General features: G+C 41.6%; 1 protein-coding gene across 3 annotated transcripts; it reads right to left on the reverse strand.

Annotated features, from left to right (window-relative positions):
- Positions 1-703: 703 nt before the first annotated feature.
- On the reverse strand, positions 704-14,122 carry trim24 (tripartite motif containing 24). Of its 3 annotated transcripts, none has more exons than XM_078282146.1 (19): positions 13,459-14,122; positions 12,821-12,936; positions 12,523-12,670; positions 11,555-11,687; positions 10,949-11,065; positions 10,597-10,711; positions 10,309-10,455; positions 9,990-10,104; positions 9,648-9,820; positions 8,464-8,718; positions 7,680-7,802; positions 7,386-7,512; positions 7,191-7,248; positions 6,270-6,396; positions 5,064-5,365; positions 4,639-4,762; positions 3,764-3,838; positions 3,187-3,348; positions 704-2,565 (listed from the first exon to the last, which is right to left on the reverse strand). In XM_078282146.1, the coding sequence occupies exons 1-19, from the start codon at positions 13,706-13,708 to the stop codon at positions 2,005-2,007; spliced, it is 3,228 nt and encodes a 1,075-aa protein (XP_078138272.1). In that variant the 5' UTR covers positions 13,709-14,122; the 3' UTR covers positions 704-2,004. The 3 variants fall into 3 exon arrangements, with proteins under 3 accessions (XP_078138272.1, XP_078138273.1, XP_071780559.2); XM_078282147.1 differs by having other exon boundaries at positions 9,681-9,820; positions 12,821-12,939; positions 13,435-14,122; XM_071924458.2 differs by having other exon boundaries at positions 12,821-12,939; positions 13,435-14,122.
- Between the last annotated feature and the right edge of the window lie 4,493 nt (positions 14,123-18,615).

Here is an 18,615-nt window from a genome sequence, read left to right on the forward strand (position 1 = left end):
TAACGCAAAGTTTGATGCTTGTAATTGTAGTCTCAAAATCACATATTGCATGCAAAATGCATCACAATTAGGTTTAAAATGATGCTCAAAACAGAGTATGAAATGGTCAATTTGTAATATTTAGATTATCAAGACAGAGATGAGCAAAAGCTTTTCAACCTCAGAAATAACCATTTCAGCATATTTCAGAAGCTGAGGTTCACTTTGTTGCCTGGTACAGGCAGCGTTGCCCACCTATACTGCCTCGAAAATTGCCTGATATGTAGTTTTTCACAATTGCTTTGGCCCACTTTTCTCAATGTCCAAAATTCTTAATGCAGCATAAAGCTGTTAGAAAGCCTGTATGACTGTTTCTGACAACATGCAGCAAGTCAATACAGCTGGATTGAAAGCTTACATTAACTTAACTATTGATACTATATTTTATAACATATCTTATATTATACTATATGTGTATATGTACCTGCCAATAAATCTGATTATGATATTCTGATTCTGATTCTGGTCACGGTTCCTGTAACATAGTAATTTTGGTTACTATTATTGTACTATTTTTACTTTTGGTTTCTTTAGGTTACTGTTAATGAAGCATAGCCTGTGAAGCTGTTCAGGCAGACAACTTGCGGTAGATACAGCCCTTTACACTTATTATTTTTGATCTTTAATAATAGCACCACCAGCTGGTCGACTGAGGTGACTTGTGGGCCTCAAGTGCAAAGTTTCATGTCTATAGCCTTTACCATCTCATGGGACATTGAGGCGATGGAGAATATTCATTACTCTATATTTCATATACAAGTGATTATAATATGTGTTTTCAGATAGCTAACTGAATCCACAGAATTTATAAAACAAGATGACAATTTGAAAGTTTAAAAAAATGTTTAACACTCATCAGATACTGTGTGTAATTGCGCGCATTCCACATTATCTCCGGTCAGGGAAAACTTGTGATAGATAGGTCGGTAATCAATAAGGCTTTGGCCCGAGCGTGGAAAAGAGTAATCATAATACAGACAGGGAGAGGAAACCACAACAGTTCAGTAGAAATAATGTAGTTAGGGGCTGGTGGTGACAAACTGATTATCATGTGTCTCGGTATTATCTGTTCCGATAACGGCAATGATGTTTTGTTAAGGTCTGGAAGAAATGTTGCCATGATGAAACAGCAAGCCTACCGGGATAAAATGTTGTTCAGATATTGGGAGACTAAAGACCGAGAGTAAAATTCACAACACAGAGACAGGAACAGGACAGAGGCGATCATTTCTGTTCTCTTACTGAATGTCACATTTGAGCAGGGCCATTTTTCATAACTGTGAGATTGTTTAAATCAATGTAGAATTGATAGATATGGCACTTCATTCTATACACAAACTACAGTATGTACAGTTGCTCTATTTGTTACATAGCATTCAACTAAAATGACACAATTGCAATAAAACATAAATATAACAGTCTGTTTATAACCCAAATAGATAGTACAGGTGAGCTAAATTCTATAAACACAATAGAACGGAGGCATGATTAATTATATTATTTAGGTTTCTTGCATGCAGTAACTAATGAATGTCAGTTATTTTCATGATTTAAATGCTGCACTTGTGCCTTCAGTACATGGCAATGCTATGTACAAGTCAACTCATAAGTAAGGTAATTGATAATAACTTACAGGGCTTCCTATCCACAAACAATATCACTTGTGTGCTTTTCAGTGTCATCACAGAAAATAATCTCCTATGTTACAGTACAATTGTAACGTCTGTCCAGCCAAAACAACACAAAAAGAGTTTGTATACTGCTTTCAATGTGCATCTACAGCATGACCACCACTAAATAAGTCAATTTAGTATAGCAGTATCCTTTTTTCCTACTGCAAATTACAAAGTACAAAACAAAGTGTCTGATTGCAGCAAATAATGGGTCCCTGCTGGGGCCACTTCTGTGGAAGACTGAAATCATCCATCTTTTCTACAGTTTCTCTCCCTCTCTTTTTTGATCCGTCTATGCCTCCTGCTCTTTGGCTGTGTTTGCAGCAGCTGGCTCCTCCTGGGTTTCAGGAGGCTCTGGCTCAGCAGCGTCCGTAGGGAGCTGAGGAAGCTCCTCTTTCGGGGAGCTGGAGGGTGCTGGCTCTCCCTGTTCACCCTCAGCGGCTGGACTGTCTTTCACAGGAGTCGTCTCCTCCTGCTTTACTTCTTCTGCGGGAGGCGTGCCTCCCTCCGCGGCTACTGCCTTTTCATCCGTCCCTTCCTCGCTTGTAAGAATCACCTTCTCCTCCGTGTTTTCCTTCTCTTCTTCCACTGGGGCTTTCCCCTCTTCCGGAGGAGCCAAGTCCTCCTCCACAGGTGGGATTCCTTTTCCTGTGGGACTCGCCGGTGCGTCATCCTCGATGGGAGCCATACCTCCCTCCATCATCTCTTCCTCTTCATCTATCTCGTCCTCCAAGGGAGGAATCATCCGTTCTTCCCTCCCTCCGGGGAAGATCTTGTCTGGGTAAAGGAGCTTCAGCTGTTCCTCAAAGTAGTCCTCTAGGTACAAGCCAGCGCTCCCCACTTCAGAGGTTGCCTGGTAAAAATTTCAGTGCACAGAAATGTCAGTGAATATTAAAATGTTTGTACCTGCAAACAATGTAAACAATGGCTCTTCAGTAATACTCAATCTAACATTCAAGAAAACAACAGCTATTAATAAATGCTAATAAATGTGAGGCAACTAGCAGTTTGGTTTGCTTTTATGTCACATATCAAGGAAGTTTACAAAATGCTAATTTTTATCCAATTACCAGCTATGAACTGTGTCAGATAATGATAGCGATCGTTTGACAGATTGATACTTCATTAATTCCAGGGACAATTTGGGGGTGCTGTCAGCAGCAAAGTAACATGAACAGAAAGCAATAACAAGCAATAGAAAACAATGAAGTTATGGATAAAGAATTAAGATCAAAATAAGACAAAGATTGGTAGAAAAAAACAATGAAGATGCAAAAATGAGACATGAGTGCAAAAAACAAGGTTTAAAAATTATACAGATAATAAAAAAAATACTAAAATTATAAAATGGCAATAAGAAGCAATAAAAATGCTATATTGGTATTGTTATTTACAGATTTACAGATCATTGGAAGATTTTCCACAAATAAATATAGTTTTCCAGACGGTATGTTGTATGGAAACCAGGTCTTACTTTGTAGTACTTTGCGCAGTTCAAGAATATAAGCCTGACGTCTGCCACAAACCCCTCGGGATTGACATAGCGTTCATCGTCCTTCGACTTTGTCTCCAGCTTCCTCTTCACCATCGACAGGTCCATCGGAGTCTTAATCAGCTCTTTGTACCTCCGTGTCTCCTACGGCAGAAACACAACAAGGGGGTGCAACTGTATTAGGAGCCGGACGGGACACTTGGGTTTTCTGTCCAACAGCCCTGATGACTGGTACCTCTCCAAAATCACCAGCCACTTTCACTATTTCACCAGCCAACTCGATTTTTAGAATAAAATGCAACTACTACTAGTACTTCTACTACTACTCATGATAATATAAGTGAAATTCAAGCTGATGAAAATTAACTTGACGGCGTGTCTTCAAAGATGCGGATTGACTCATCATTATTACCTATTTATTTGGATACTTGCCAAAGTGGCTGGTACAGTTGACTAACTTATCAGCCACAGCCAGAATTTACCAGAATTTGGCTGAATAATAATATGTGAAGTAAAATGTGGGGAAAAAACAGACATTGGTACAGTGTTATTTCCTTACCGATGGAGAAGCAGCCTGCTGGAAGTCGGTGCTGAAGTCGTTACAGAACATGCGCAGCAGCAGCCTCTCGCACTTCTACATGTTCAAAGAAGAAAAAGAGGAAAAATTAGATTATTTCAGACATTTAATTGATGCTCTTATCCAGAACAACTTCCATTGAGTGAGCAGGTAGGGGTTCAGTGTCTTGATTGAAGACTCTTCCGACATGAAATTTGATTGCTGGGAGACACCGACCGAGTCAAACCTATGACTTTCTAGCAGGTTCCCACACCTTTTCACTGATGATGGTCCAAAACTATTCAGTGACTTCATTTTCATTCAGTGACCCCTTTTGAAATGGCCATGGCCAAATTTTAATGAGACTAAATTAAATTATAACCATCAATTTAAGCATTAAGTTGTTTTTTTTTCCCACTTTGAAATATTATTTTAAAAACCACAGGTTTAGACTGTTTCAGAGCCAGTCACAGCTTTTTATGACATTTGACAGTAATATTCAAGAAAAAAAACATCATTACTTTCACAAATAAAATTTCATGGCTTTTCCCAAAACTTTTCTCCCTTTTATCTATCTTTTATTTTTCATAACTTCTCCAGGCCTGGAAAATACCATTTTAAATTTCCCTGATTTTTCCAGGTTTTCTCAAACCACTAATTCACCCTTCTGTCCCGGCAAGATGTGTGTAAAGCTGAAATGTGTGTTGCTGTACAGCATTGATCAGATTTGAAAATATCTAAATCTGGATGGCAAGGAAAGGCACATTTGAGCAGAACCTTCTTCTCAAACGTGAATTATGACGCGAAGAGGACAGGCTGCTTTAGATGCCGAAGAATATCATGCACAGAAAAAGCAAATGATGATGGAGTGACTGTACCCTTCTATCAACAGGTGGGAATCTCTCGGAGTCGGGCTCGTCCTTTGCGGGCTCCTTGTCGTCACAGTCGTACTGCATCTCAGGAGAGGCGAGGTCACGGCAGAACGAACAGAACCACTCGCCGCTGAGGAGAGACGCATCAGTTAGGGAAGATGTACACACTTCACATTTTACTGAACCAATGTTGCTGTTCCACACTGATTTTCAAGATTTACAGAGTTAACGGGGCTGGAGCCTAACACAGATAGACAGATCACTCACACTCTCATTCATAGTCATTCACAGTGAGTTTAGAGTCTCCAATCCACCTGACTTGCATGTCTTTGGACTGTGGGAGGAAACCAGGCGAACACGGGGAGAACGTGCAAACTCAGACTGTTCAAACACAGAAAGGAATGTTTGATATGTGAGTATTTGAGTCTCACCTGGGGGACTCATTCAGCGTGGGGATGTGGCAGGACAGATGGAAAACTTTGGGACACTTGTCGCAGCAGAGCAGCTCCCCTCCGTTCTGACAGACGGCGCACCAGTCCTCGTTGGGATCTTCCTCTGGCTCCGCTCTCTTCTCCGGCTGCGGCTGCGCTGGGGGCTGAGGCTGCTGCTCCGGCCCAGGGTTGGAGTCCGATCCTGGGGCCGGGGCTGGGGGAGACTCCCTCTGCTGCTGCCGGGGCTTGGACTGCGCCCCGGTGCTGCTGTCCGGCAGGCTTGCCCCTACGCTGGACTGCACCTGGAGCCAGAGAGCAAGCGGGACAGATGCAGTTAGATATAGGTATGACAATGGACTCAAAGCAGCAACATACAGACAAGACATTAAAGCCATTGGAAAGTGAGTTTTTTTTGTTTATTCATGTTCCATTTATCAGTTGAGAAATATAAATCCTGATATTTCCCTGAAACGTCCTCAAAATGATTCACTGGGTTTTGGATGAGAGGTTTAATGAAGATGTGGCGAAGGACGCTTCCAGTCACCATTACATGAATTTATCTGGTTTTAATTTAACTGTTTGAATTCCACCAAATCATACCATCAATGTTTTACACGGCTTTGTTGAATACTCGATTCTGATTGGTCAATTACGGCATACTACGGTCTGTTATTTCTGAATAGCAGACCGCTGCTATCAGTTGTGATCATAGACTCTGGAGGACCACGTCCAATCATATCAATCTGCAGAAAGAAGTCCGGTAAATTTAGATTTAACAACGTCAGCATTCATTCGCGACACCCTGTTGCTAACAATTGTGTTTCCAGGTGTGTGGGACCCCTGTCGGGGTTTATTTCGCAATAATGACCCGCTCGCTGTACATTATCCCTTACATAACATCTGAATGGCAGAGCTGGTACTAATCTGTTAATCACTTTACATGACTGTTGCCACACCCACTCAGTCCCAAATGTCTGAATTTGGTCTATAAATAAAAAAAAAAGAATACGCCTATAACTTAAATTCAGTCATTTTGAGGGAGAACTTAAAACATGAATAAATAAACTTTCTTACAAACACAACAATGGCAAGCAAGCCTCATTCTGCACCGACAGCCAATCGCCTACTTGCTCTAGTTGCGGGAAAAAAATGACAACTGCACCAAAGCGAAAATTCCAAGTTTTTTAATCAAAGTCATTGTCTTACAAAGTGAACTTCATCCTCATCCTCTGGCTCGTCCTTGATGACGATGATGGGGCCGGGCGACGACCGTCTTCGTCGCTTGGCTGGCGGGGCGGCCGGCGGCTCGGAGCTCTGCTTCCAGGAGGTCGTCCTTCAACACACAGCCACACGGATAAGACTGTGACCATGACACACTTAAAAAGGAGAAGTTGCATTTCTTACAGTTATTGGGTTTTGAGGGTTATCGAGAGTTTGTTTTTATCTTCAGAGTCGTTTGAAGGACACTTGTTGCATATAGTGAAAAATACAACTTAGTGAACGGATGACAATGAACAAAGGCATGGATACGGCAGCAACTAACGATTATTTTCATTATTAATCAATCATTATTCATAAATAATCAAAAAAATTTCAATAATGACAAATGCCAACTTACCAGAGCCCAAAGTAAAATTGCTTTCTTAGTCTGACCAGTAACAAGTATTAATTTTATTATGATAAGAAACAGAGAAAAGCAAGTAGCATTTGTGAAGCTGCAACCAGCAAATGTTGGGTATTTTTACTTATATGACTAAAACGATTAATACTCGTATCAATAATCGTATATCAAAATTATAATAAGAATAGATTAATTTTCTGTCAATTGACTAATCAATTAATTGACTAATCATGTCAGCACTCAGCATGGCCTGAAGCATCACAGAGGAATATCTATTACTATTAATAGTTTCAAGTTAGTTATTTCATAGTGTAGTGAGAAGGGATTTTTAAGGATTCAAAACAAAAAAAAGCATTACAGCCAAATATCTGATGCAAAAAAGTGTTGTTGAAAAAAGTGGTACTTGGTGGGCACAGAGGGTGAATCCTTCAACACTCAGCCATGCAGATGAACCATGGGAGGAGGGAGGAACTGTGACAGACTTTAGGATCAGTGCCTCTACTCACCCTGTGCTTCTTTCTGAAGAGGACGGTTTGGCCATTGGGGAATTCTGTCTTCCTTGTGCTTCAGAGAGAGGAGAAAGATGATTGGATGTCACGTTAAAAAGCTTATTCTAACATTGATTCTCACATAGGAATGGATTTTCAGGGCTGTTGATTAATCGGAGCAGGGGTAATGGTCTATCATGTGGTTACGCCTACTTGTTTTGTCTGCAGTGGCTGAAGCTAGACTCGGAGCAAAGCTGGGTTTGGGGATAGAGATGGTAATGGAGGGGACAGAACTGCCAGCCTCACTCCTCTTCAGGAAGGAGGACTCCATTAGGCCCCGCTGAAGGAAAACAAAAACAAAACACGGTGCCATTAATACATCCTCACAATTATACAAAACAGACCCAAGCAGCACTCCCGCTCTTTGCCATACAATGCCATACAAAAAGGTGCTCAGGTGAGATTAAAGAACTCCTTGATCCTTTTCCGTTCTCGTCTTCTACCGACCTGGTGTAGTGATGTTTGTGTGGCTGCTCCAGCGGAGAGAGGGTGCGGGTAGCGGGACGCACCCTGCAACACTTCCATGGGTTTAGGAGGGAAGCTGGAGCTATGGATCAGCTCTCTCAGAGACTACATGTAGAAAAGAAAAAAAAGTTTAAAAAAGTTAAAATACTAGCTCAGGTTTTTAAGAAGCCGTTTTGTCATCAACTGGGGGTTATTTCAGCCCACTGAAAAAGCCAATTGCTCCTCTGTTTTGGTTATTGAGGTACTGGAAATTGTTAGTGATGCAAGACATAGCATACAGCACATTCTAAACTTCTAAGCTTTAAAATGTTTTCACTATTTACTATTTACTGTATTGTAGGACTTGCATTTCTAATGAAGTGAAAACAAATGCCTAAAATTTCTGCTTCAATCACTGCTGGAATTTCTCAAAAACCCCCTGGTACAAGTGATTTCTCAAGGAGCTGAAAGTGAAAGATAATTGAGGCTTATCAGAGCACTTAAAAACCACATTTATGTAACTGAAACCAGATGTGATAAAAAAGCAGGCTGCAGAGAACCACAGTGCTAGGAACATGATCATCACATTATTGTTTTTAAATGTTGTTTCCATAACGTTTTGTATTGTTTTTAGTTTTACCAGGACAGTAAAAACTGGCTGTCATTTTTATCAGAATGGAAAAAACTGCCTTTCGGCTTTTCACAACACTAAACACTGCCTTTTTGTTCTCATTGATAAACAACATCTAAAAAACTTCCTATGTGACAAACAATTCAGAACACTTACCTGAGCAGGAGGGAACCCCGTGTTGTGAAGCATGGAGGAGGTGGGGCTTCTAGTGTTGGGGTGGGAGCTCCCATACCTGCGGCCCGGCTGTCCCAAGCTGGGGGGGCCTTGGGAGGGGGACGACCCCCCCTGGATGGGCCTGGTCGGGGGCGGGGGGCCGGGGGGGCCGGGCGGGCCTGGGAGTCTGACGTTCTGGTACCAGGACCAGTGGTTGGGAGGGGGCTGCCTGTTGGGCTGCTGGGCAAGCTTCTCCACCTGGGACAGAAGAGGTTGAGGCGTGAATCAAGGGATCAGATTTGGGGAAGTAGCTTCAAAGTTATTAAAAAAACTTTCTCCATGCTGCACTTCAGTGTCACATCCATATTCTGTATCTGCTCGTTCCAACGCTTCATTGAAGCTATAGCTGCTTATACTGAGTGAAATATTCATACCCAAGACACTGCTCCATTACATCAAATGGAAAAATCTAGATGTTGTTGCGGATCATTTTATACACATTTCTCTGTAATTCAGCATGACATGTTTGGTGTCTTTGGAAACCTTGGGATCTTGACTAGAATTTAAAATAAAATAAAGTTCTGTGGGCTTGAACGAAGCTTGGCTGCACAACGTGTTTGTAATGATGAACCCACATGTGGGACCGGCGGTTATAAGTGGATTTATTAAGAAGTGGCTGTTCTTAAAAGGTTTCTTATGTCCAATCCATCAAACAAACTGAAAAATAATAATGCTCAGTATTTGTGACTCTTAACAGCATCAATGAAGCGAGTGAAAAGAAGACAGTAAAGGCCCATTCATATATGTAGCGATAACTATAAAGATAGCTATAAACTATAATGATACATTGTTCTTCAAGTATTCACACTACAACAACAATCTGTGATAAGTTCCTCAGCAAACGAAGCATCACTGCTGTGAGCTACTGAATTCTTCGCCCACTTCTTTCTTCAAAACATGAATTTGATTGAGAGATAAAACCAAAAATATAGTTATTGTTTTGGATGTTTTTACAGACATTCTACTTACGTGGAACAATTTTAATCTTTTCATACTCATGGTCCTCTTTATAGTTATCGTTCTAAATGTGAATGGGCCTTAAGAGTGGAGATTTGATAAATACGACAGGAGCGTCGTTCTGGTTCTTGTGCTGCGGTGTCTCAAGATAAGCTAACTTGTCTGCGTACCAAAGCTCCTGACTGTGCCGAACGTCTGTCTACCTGCATCTGCAGCTGGGCCAGGGTGCTCTGCCGCTGCTGGGCCGAGGCCGAGAGGGTCCCAGCAGGCGCCTCTCCCCTGGGACCCGCCTGGTGGTTGGCGAGGGGCTGCCGGCCCGGAGCCCTTTCTACCACCAGAGAACCTGGAACACACAGACATAAACAATGAAAAGCTATACCTACTGTAAATGTAGTTCAGTATGTAATTTCGCTTTTTAAAAAAAATCTAAACCTAAATTGACCAGATCACAAAGTCTTTTCTAGCTCGCACTTGCAGACAGAGACACTAACTAAAGGTGGCGCCAGTCTTACCAAGGTCTACATTCGTGGCCCAGAAACCGGAGCGACACTGGAAGCGAACAGAGCTTTGAGGGACGATGGAGGGACTGCAGCTTGCCCTCATCAGGTAATGGATCTGGAAAAGAATCTAAGAAAGAGAAAGAAGGGGAATTTCAAAAGAGTCACAAAGATTATAGTCATATTCTTGAATTTTGTCAGTCAAGTATTGTAAAAAAAAAAAAAAAAGAAGGTATTTCTACAATGACATACAAATAAATGTGCATCTGCCAAATCTATCATGCAATAGCTCTCTTAAGCAACGCAAATCGCTATGTGGCGTTTTGCCACTCACCAGTCTCTTGCAGTACAGCAGGGCTGTGCCGCTGTGGCTGGCGGTGGCCCATTTGGTGAAGCTGATGACGTGGTCGAGGTGCCGGGTCAGAGAGTTGACGTCCTCCTGCTGCTTTTTCAGCCCCGTCTCATGGTCCTTAGTCAGAGCCTGGGGATGAAGAACACAGATTATCTACGGTATAAAGACAAATACAGTCATGGGATATTATGTATGAAGTGATCTATAGTTTATGGACACATCAACAGATTTACATTTAAGGCAGTTTTATAGAATGCAAGCTAAACGTACTTCAAGCTGGTTGACCAGAATCTTTCCCTTCCTGTTGATTTCCATAATCAAGTTGCAGATGGACTTCTTGATTTCGTTGGTGACAGTCTTACGGTTTTCGTCAACTTGCTGAAGTCTGTGAGAAACAACAAACAGTAGGTTGTAAATCAATTTTATATCTTGCCGCACATTAATCCAGTGTCAATATCAAAACCAAATGATGAAATTTGCTAACAACCAAAGTTATGAAAATACAGGAGCCTCAGCTTTCCATGGGAACCACTTTGTCCAATTATAGCCCATGCAAATCATACCATAACTGAAATGCAAACAAGACAGAAAGTGCCAGCTGCACTGTGGAGGACGGCTTTACCCGGTGCTGATGCAGCTGGAAACCTCCTCGATGGCTTTTCTCTTCTCTTGCAACTGCTGCGTCATGTTCTCCAGATATTGCCTGTGGTTCCTGTAGGCATCCTCCAAAAACTGGTAGCTGGACACAAAGAACAATATGATAAAGAATATGATATGTGTGACTGAATGAATCAAAGCTCATTTTCACGACAATGTTAGACTTTCTTCAGTTTACTTCAGTCATCTTTTGGTAATACCCATTAGCCAATTACCTTTTGAAAAATAAAACTATTATTATTATTATTATTATTATTATATTATATTTTTGTCCTTTTCCAATACTGAACCTGTCTTGACATCAATGCACTGGACCACGTGAAACAGTGCAGCCGTTATCATCAAAAGTCACATCACAAAAATCTCCCTTTTTGCTTAAATTAGTAGCAGGCTTGATCATTAACAATACTCTATTTCTTACAGCAAAGTAATATGTAAAAGCAAAGTTTCCATAAATGTTGCATTACAATTATCAGCCATAAAGGAATGAACAAAACGTATTTCTATTACCAATATTTACGCACACGACAAAGAAACATTACAGTACAATATCTTTATGGTCGCTGCCTACTTGTGGTCTTTGTGTTTGAGCAGCTGACAGTCTCGACAGGTGAGTCGGTCGCACGTCTCACAGAACAGCTTCAGCGGCTCCTGCTTGTGGATTTCACAAAACACGGGCCTCTGCGTGGACATACCTACTGCTTCTGGAATACAGACATACAGAAAAGTAGAATCATGTCATCATGCAAGGTTGTAGGACTGTCACATTAAATATTTGCTTAGCTTTTTGAAATGTCTGCAGTGTCAAGTGTTACGGCTCAAATCTTAGCAATCTTGTCAAATAAACAAAGTTGTTAACTGAATAATTTTTGAGTAACACCAGCATAGAGAGTCGCTGATGAAGATACTTCAACAAGTGGCGCATACAGTTTGCCTTCTCTACTGGCCAACTTTGGCAGATATCAAACCATCATTTGGGGGTCGCCCCACTCATCACTTAGTCACAGCAAGCGATGTGGAGACTGTGCCTTGCTCATCTCCTCAGCCAGTGGTCCATCCTTATTCTCCCTACTTGGTGAAACAGTTAAAAGCAGTGTACTGCAGCCTGGAAGACCTATTGTTGGCATGATTGTCATATTTGGATATTTAACAGTGGTAGAATATTACTTAAGCATGTTGCATGCATAATCACTACAGTGAGGAATACAACATGGAAATTGTTTTGGAATAAATGTAATTGATCCCTTTTTTCAAACATTTAGCTGCCCAGCAAGAGCTACCAACTAATTAGGCCACATTTAACATGTTCAAATACAGTTATCTTTAGTTTGTGGATATGAAGTTCACTAACATAAAACAAAAAGACAAAATGTGCAGCTCTTTCACCAAGCGAGGGCTTGATCATTAGCTGCGGAGATGAGAAAGACACAGTGGCACATGGCTTGTGGTTGGCTAAGTAAAGAATTGGCAGCCATGAAGCAGGCGGCTGCCTTCCAGTCGACACTCAGCTACTTTCCTGCCCCGGCTGACACACAGTACCTGGAGACATCTCCTCCTTCTGCCGTATGGTGTGATCCCTGGTGAACTTCACCCTCTGATGGGCCTCAATACACGTCACACACAGAAACTCCACACACTCCACGCAGTAGCCTGTCGCCTCCGTGTTGTCATCGCAGCTCATGCACACCTAGCAATGAGGAAGAGAAAGAGCAAATAGATGGAAGACTGAGGAAATGAAACATCACCGCTGTGGTTTGAAGAAAGCGTTGTGATAAAACTATCCAAACTGTTGTGAAAACAGAACACGTTCTCTCAGGATAGTCAGGGGAAGACCAACCTGGCTGGTTTTCTCCACTGTGCTGCTCGGCACCTCAGCAGAGTCCTTGACAAAGAAATTATCCAACACGTCCATCTCCCAGCATTCCTGTCTGCATACTGGGCATCGAATGGCACCTACTGGAGCAGAGAGACCACAACAAATATTCAAGGCTTCAGCTACCAACCACCGACTTCACGTTTCATAACGAACACAACGTCCAAAAAGTTGCACCACACTAAGCTGCAACATGGAACAAGTCATTTGTTTGCTGCTGGTTAGTCAAAATACTGCTTCAGCTCTAGCATGGCATTAACCAAAGAGCTTTAATAATGTGAGTTAGCCGGTATTGTCATAAATAGCAGGTGACTGTCATTACAAGCTCAAGTCAAGTCATGTTTATCACACGCATGTCTCAAAGGGCTTTATATTACATCATATACTACATCATATATACATACTAAATATACATCATCATATACCATACTGTACACACACACACACACACACCCACGCCTATGGCCAATTTAGAGTCTTCAATTCACCTGACCTGCATGTCTTTGGACAAGCTAGTGTGGTTTATATCAATCCCTACTTCATCAGTGAGTTTTTATCAATAAAGACACTATTCTCACGTGGCTTGTTGTTGTCAACTTGACCTTGTGGGTCCCGCCTGGGGTCGGCACTCCTGAAGGGGGGAGGCAGACACCTCTTGCAGAAGGAGTGGAGGCAGGGCAGCAGCTTGGGCTCCCTGTTGTGGAAGCTCAACTTGCAGATGGGACAAGTGTCCATGAGCCCGAAGGTGCCTTGTTGCTTCAGTCTCTCTTCTTCGGCAGGCAAACTTTCTGCCTCGTTCTCAACGATAATGACAATGTCATCATTGTCAACGTTTTCGGGACTTTCTTCCATTTTTGTTTCCAGTCAAACAGCCAATCAATATTGCGTTTAGGAACAAAGGCTAGGCTATAATTCCCCTGACTTAGCAAGCCAGATAGGAAATATGAATGCTAATATTATGCATTACAACATTCAAGATAGGACGCTTTCATCTGACAAGCTGGTTTATGTAACTCTATAATAATAGCATTAGTTGAAGGGAAATTCTCCCCGTTTTAGATGCTAAATTAGCAACGTAGCCTACTTTAACTTGCACATCTGCCAGAAGCAATAAATAATCAATTCCCCGGTTTGTGGAAGTTCTTCCTATTAGAAGAGGCGAAAGATAATAGCGCAAGGCTACTTATAAATGAAAAATACGATAAATACATTGTATTATGAACCTCATAAATCCATGGAAAATGCGACCATCTGTGCATTCTTTCTCAAAACACACACCGTAATTACCCAGAAAGCATTGCGGGGCATTTAAAGCTACAGTATCCGGTTGAGGCCAAACTAGATGGCATGGAGGGCGAACGTGAGATAGTTTGACCCCAGCACCTTAAACCTACAACAATGGTTGTATTTGAAAGTATTATACTTTAGGCCTCGGCTGCTTTGTAATACTTTTAATAGCCCTGTAAATAACACATGAATCCCCCCCACCTTATCCTTATAGGCTACATCAAGTAGTCACATTATGCGACTATGCAAATCAACAGAACCTGTCATTGTTTTACCTAAAACGTAAATGTTGATTTAAAGCACTTATTTGTGGTTTCCATAACATTTGGAAATAAGTGTTTATTATCAAGGATGGTAACCAGTCAGTAACTGTGTCCACTTGGACACGAGACACTTTTTTAATAGTTTTATATTGTTTATCTTCATAGTTTTTATAGTGTGTTATATTGATCTATATTGCCTTCATCTTTTCTGCACCATTTTTATTCTTATTTACCTTATTATTTTACTGTATTATATACCTTATTTCCTGTACTTTGTTCTGTCATTGTACTGTACACCCCTGCTGTGACACCCGAATTTCCCCTAGGGGATCAATAAAGTGCAATCTTATCTTATCTTATCTTAGCTGCTGCTAACCATACATAGTTTCATCATCCCCACCTCCACCCCAGCATCCACCTGTAGGCTCTGATTCTAGGTCTCCCCCGGATTGTCACTCCCTGCTCTCTTTGGCTAGCTAGGTGCAGGGAGTAGGGCTGGGTATCGGTACTCAATACCTTTAAGGTATCGACCGAAATAACCCAGTACCAAGTAGTATCGAAACTTCTCCAGTCAAACGATACCTGCATTCGATACTTTTTGTACACAGATCTTTTGCTCGCAGCCAATCACCGCAAGCGTTCTTCGATTTAATGCGACGTGTGATTGGCCCACTACCGCAGCAGCTACAACCCATACAGTCTGTGGTGAAGTCGAGCGCGGTGCATGTGACGGAGTTGGCAGTTCAGCGTGCCGAGATGCCACCAAAACGTTAAAAAAAAAAGGTATCGAATGAAGTACTCTATTGGTATCGGTATCACTTTAAGGGTACTGGTATTGGTACTGGTATCGTAATTTTTTAAACGATACCCAGCCCTAGCAGGGAGTGACAGGATCAGAGCCTAGACGCCATACTAAACTCTGTATATATATTTTCATTCATTCTTAATCATCTGTTTACGTGATTTGGCAGACTGAATTATGTTCAGGGTCAATATGATAGAAAGAAATGCCAGCACTCATAATGTCCTTTCGTCTTTTTAATACATGGGCAGCTAGATAAAAACTCACTGATGAAGTAGGAATTGATATAAACCACACTAGCTTGTGAAAAGACATGCATGTCAGGTGAATTGAGTGTGTGTGTGTGTGTGTGTGTGTGTGTGTGTGCAGTATGGTATATTATGTATGATGTAGTATGATATGTAGTATGTATATGATGGTATGTAAAGCCCTTTGAGACATGCTTGTGATAAAAGGCTATAAAAATAAATATGACTTGAGCTTGTAATGACAATAGACAATTCTATCAATCTATTATCTATTACTTTTTATTGTCTACTATGACTATTGTAAATGTTTGACTTTTTGTTTGTTTTACCTGTGGTCAAACTGACCTTGTCCAAACTTCACCAAGTGCGAGCAGAACTAGGTTAAATAAACCTCATCAGGTGCACGGTCCAAACTGATTGGACTGGACTTTGGACAGGGTCAATGTGACCCCAGGTAAAACAACCAAAAAGTCAAACATTCACAATAGTCAATAAGGAAAATAAATAAATAAATAAATAAAAAGTTATAGATTAATAGAATTGTCTATTGGAATACAGTCCACTCTGGACGAAAGATGTCACTTCAACGTCACACTTTGATTGACATTTTGTTTAGAATAACCGTTTCTACTGATGGTGATAAGAAGAGTTCAAATGCAGATAACATATGCACATTTGCTCTTTAATCTCTCACTCAATGGACCTGTAGACCTCCCTCTGTTTCCTGCCCCTTTTACTGCTCCATACTTACCTAACTCATAAAATGTTGATGCACTAATCAGTGACCTTAATATTGATGTTTCTGATGTTTGATTTGTTTGCTAGAATGCTTAGTTGATGGCTGCCCTTGGTGTGTTGGTTTGAAACCCCAGGTCACAACGGATGTCCTGTATAATTGAGTGTAGGCTATATTTGTCCCTCACAGGGCAAAAGGGGGGAATGTTGAGACAAACCTGTAAATACATATTGCTTTAGCTTATAGTCTGTACTCAGTAGTTTTCCATGTCCACTGTCCATTTACTGTTTTTAGGTATTGCACTATGGCCCCGGGGGCACTATATTTCGTTCCTGCTTTTTGCATAACCTGTAAGGAGAGGAATGACAATAAATTGAACTTGACTTGATCCAGTAATTTTCCATATCCACTGTCTATCCAGTAATTTTCCACTGTTTACTCTGTATTTTGATTCATAGCAACATTCGTTAATTGCCAGTCCCTATCACACAGCTTCTAATTAGCAGTAGCTCACTATCTTATCAGGATCTTCCCAAGGACTGTTCAGCCTACTCAGACAGACTTGTTCTATCTCTGTACGCTGTTCATTATATATACAGTATATATATCTATATAAAATAAAACTTGAATGCTGACCAACACCCAACCACAGCGAGGACAGCTTGTTTTCCTCAACAGCACCTATAACAGCACTTCAGAGTGTTCAGCATAGTATTATGTGTGGGAGTATGGGGTGGTTGGTGCTGTGAGCCTTGTGGTCCCTGTACACTAGAAGCAACAGCTATGTTCACATTAAGTGCATGTGTTCTTGGCATTAGGTGAAGCACATCCAAGGTGGCCGTTGCACTCCGACAAGGGTGCACCTTGCCCCCTCTCCTGTTGATGATATTCATGGCAGGATATCAAGGTGCAGCTGAGGTCTGGAAAGTGTCCAGTTCGGTGACATTAGGGTGGCATTGCTGCTGTTTGCTGTTTGCTTGGACTGTAATTTTCAGTGTGCACTGGAGCGGTTTGCAGCTGACTGTGTTACAGTCTGGATGAGGATCGGCACCTCTGAGTCTGAGGCCATGGTTCTCTTTGAGGGGGGAGCAGCTGCCCCAAGAGGAGGAGTTCAGGTATCTTGGGGTGTTAGTCATGAGTGAGGGTAAGAAGGATCCTGAGATTGACCACCGGTTAGATGCATTGGCTGCAATAATGCTGGTGTTGTATTGAACTGTGGTGGTAAAGAGAGAGCTAAGCCACAAAGCAAAGCTCTTCATTTACCGGTCAGCCTTCGTTCTGACCCTCACCTATGGTCACAATCTTTGGGTAGTGACTGAAAAAACTAGATGAGGTTCCTCTGCATGGTGGCTTGCTTCACTCTGCGTGATACGGTGAGGCGTTCAGCGATCGAAGAGGACCTTGGTATCGAGCCGCTGCTCCTCCACATTGAGAGGAGCCAGTTGAGGTGGTTTGGGCACCTGGTAAGGATGCCACCGCATTATCATCATTTTTTCGAAGGAGATGGTGTAGCCTAGCTAATGTTACTGTTGAAGTTAAAGGTCCCATATTGTGGAAAACGGGATTTCCCTTGCCTCTTTGATTATAAAGGAGTTGGATGTGCTATCTAAACATCGGAAAAGTATCAAAACGCACGATCGCCAACTAAATCCACACAATCCATATTAGGTAACTGAGCGTTTGGACTTCCCTAACTTTGTGGCGTCACAAAGGTTCGCTCATTATCATTTTTGTAAGAAAGGTAGCAGGTCGGGGTCGTCCGCAGTGTTTGTTGTTGTAGATCTCGATGAAAGAATAGTTTCCACCGTAGATCTAATGTCCAGTAAAGTCTGTCTATCATACTGAATCATAGACGCAGTTGTCAGTGAGATAGCGGACATAAACACTAGTAATAACAACAAAAAAATTACAAATTGTGGACGAGCTCTCTGCGTGGCAACCATGTTTGACGGCGCTGGAAGATTCATGTATAAAATGTAAAAATGGATTGAGAAAAATGGTACATGACACCACACAAACAGCTTTTAATGGACCTCAAGACATAAAAAAAACACTGGAAAGTGTAGAATATGGGACCTTTAATGTCACCTCTTCTAACAGCTCATTCCTAGAGAATGTTACTTTGCCTTGAACCCCTCTAAAATGGTTTTGGTGCATTATGTAGCGCTTGGTTTATATGTGGTCCCCATGCTTATTCTTAACTGCCGAGCAATTGGATTGGATGTTGCTACTCTCTTGGTGGTTGAGAGACTACATGAGGCTCAACATCAAGGGACCCATCAGAGGAGGATGCCTCATAATCAGGGTCCTCCATAACATTATCCTCAGTCTCAGACACATTCTCCACTAAATCATTTTCACTTTTGAAGAGCTGTGACAGGACCTCATTGTCAGAAAATCTCCACCTAGTGGTCATTTTCAAA

This window comes from Centroberyx gerrardi, chromosome 24, assembly GCF_048128805.1.
Source record: "Centroberyx gerrardi isolate f3 chromosome 24, fCenGer3.hap1.cur.20231027, whole genome shotgun sequence".
Taxonomy (NCBI): domain Eukaryota; kingdom Metazoa; phylum Chordata; class Actinopteri; order Beryciformes; family Berycidae; genus Centroberyx; species Centroberyx gerrardi.

Coding starts and splice junctions, on each gene's coding strand:
- trim24 (XM_071924458.2), bottom strand. CDS start 13,708: ATGGAAGAAAGTCCCGAAAACGTTGACAATGATGACATTGTCATTATC. Junction 11,066..11,554: donor CTCAAACACAAAGACCACAA/GTAGGCAGCGAC, acceptor CTTTGTGTCCAG/CTACCAGTTTTTGGAGGATG. Junction 7,803..8,463: donor CGGGGTTCCCTCCTGCTCAG/GTAAGTGTTCTG, acceptor TTCTACATGTAG/TCTCTGAGAGAGCTGATCCA.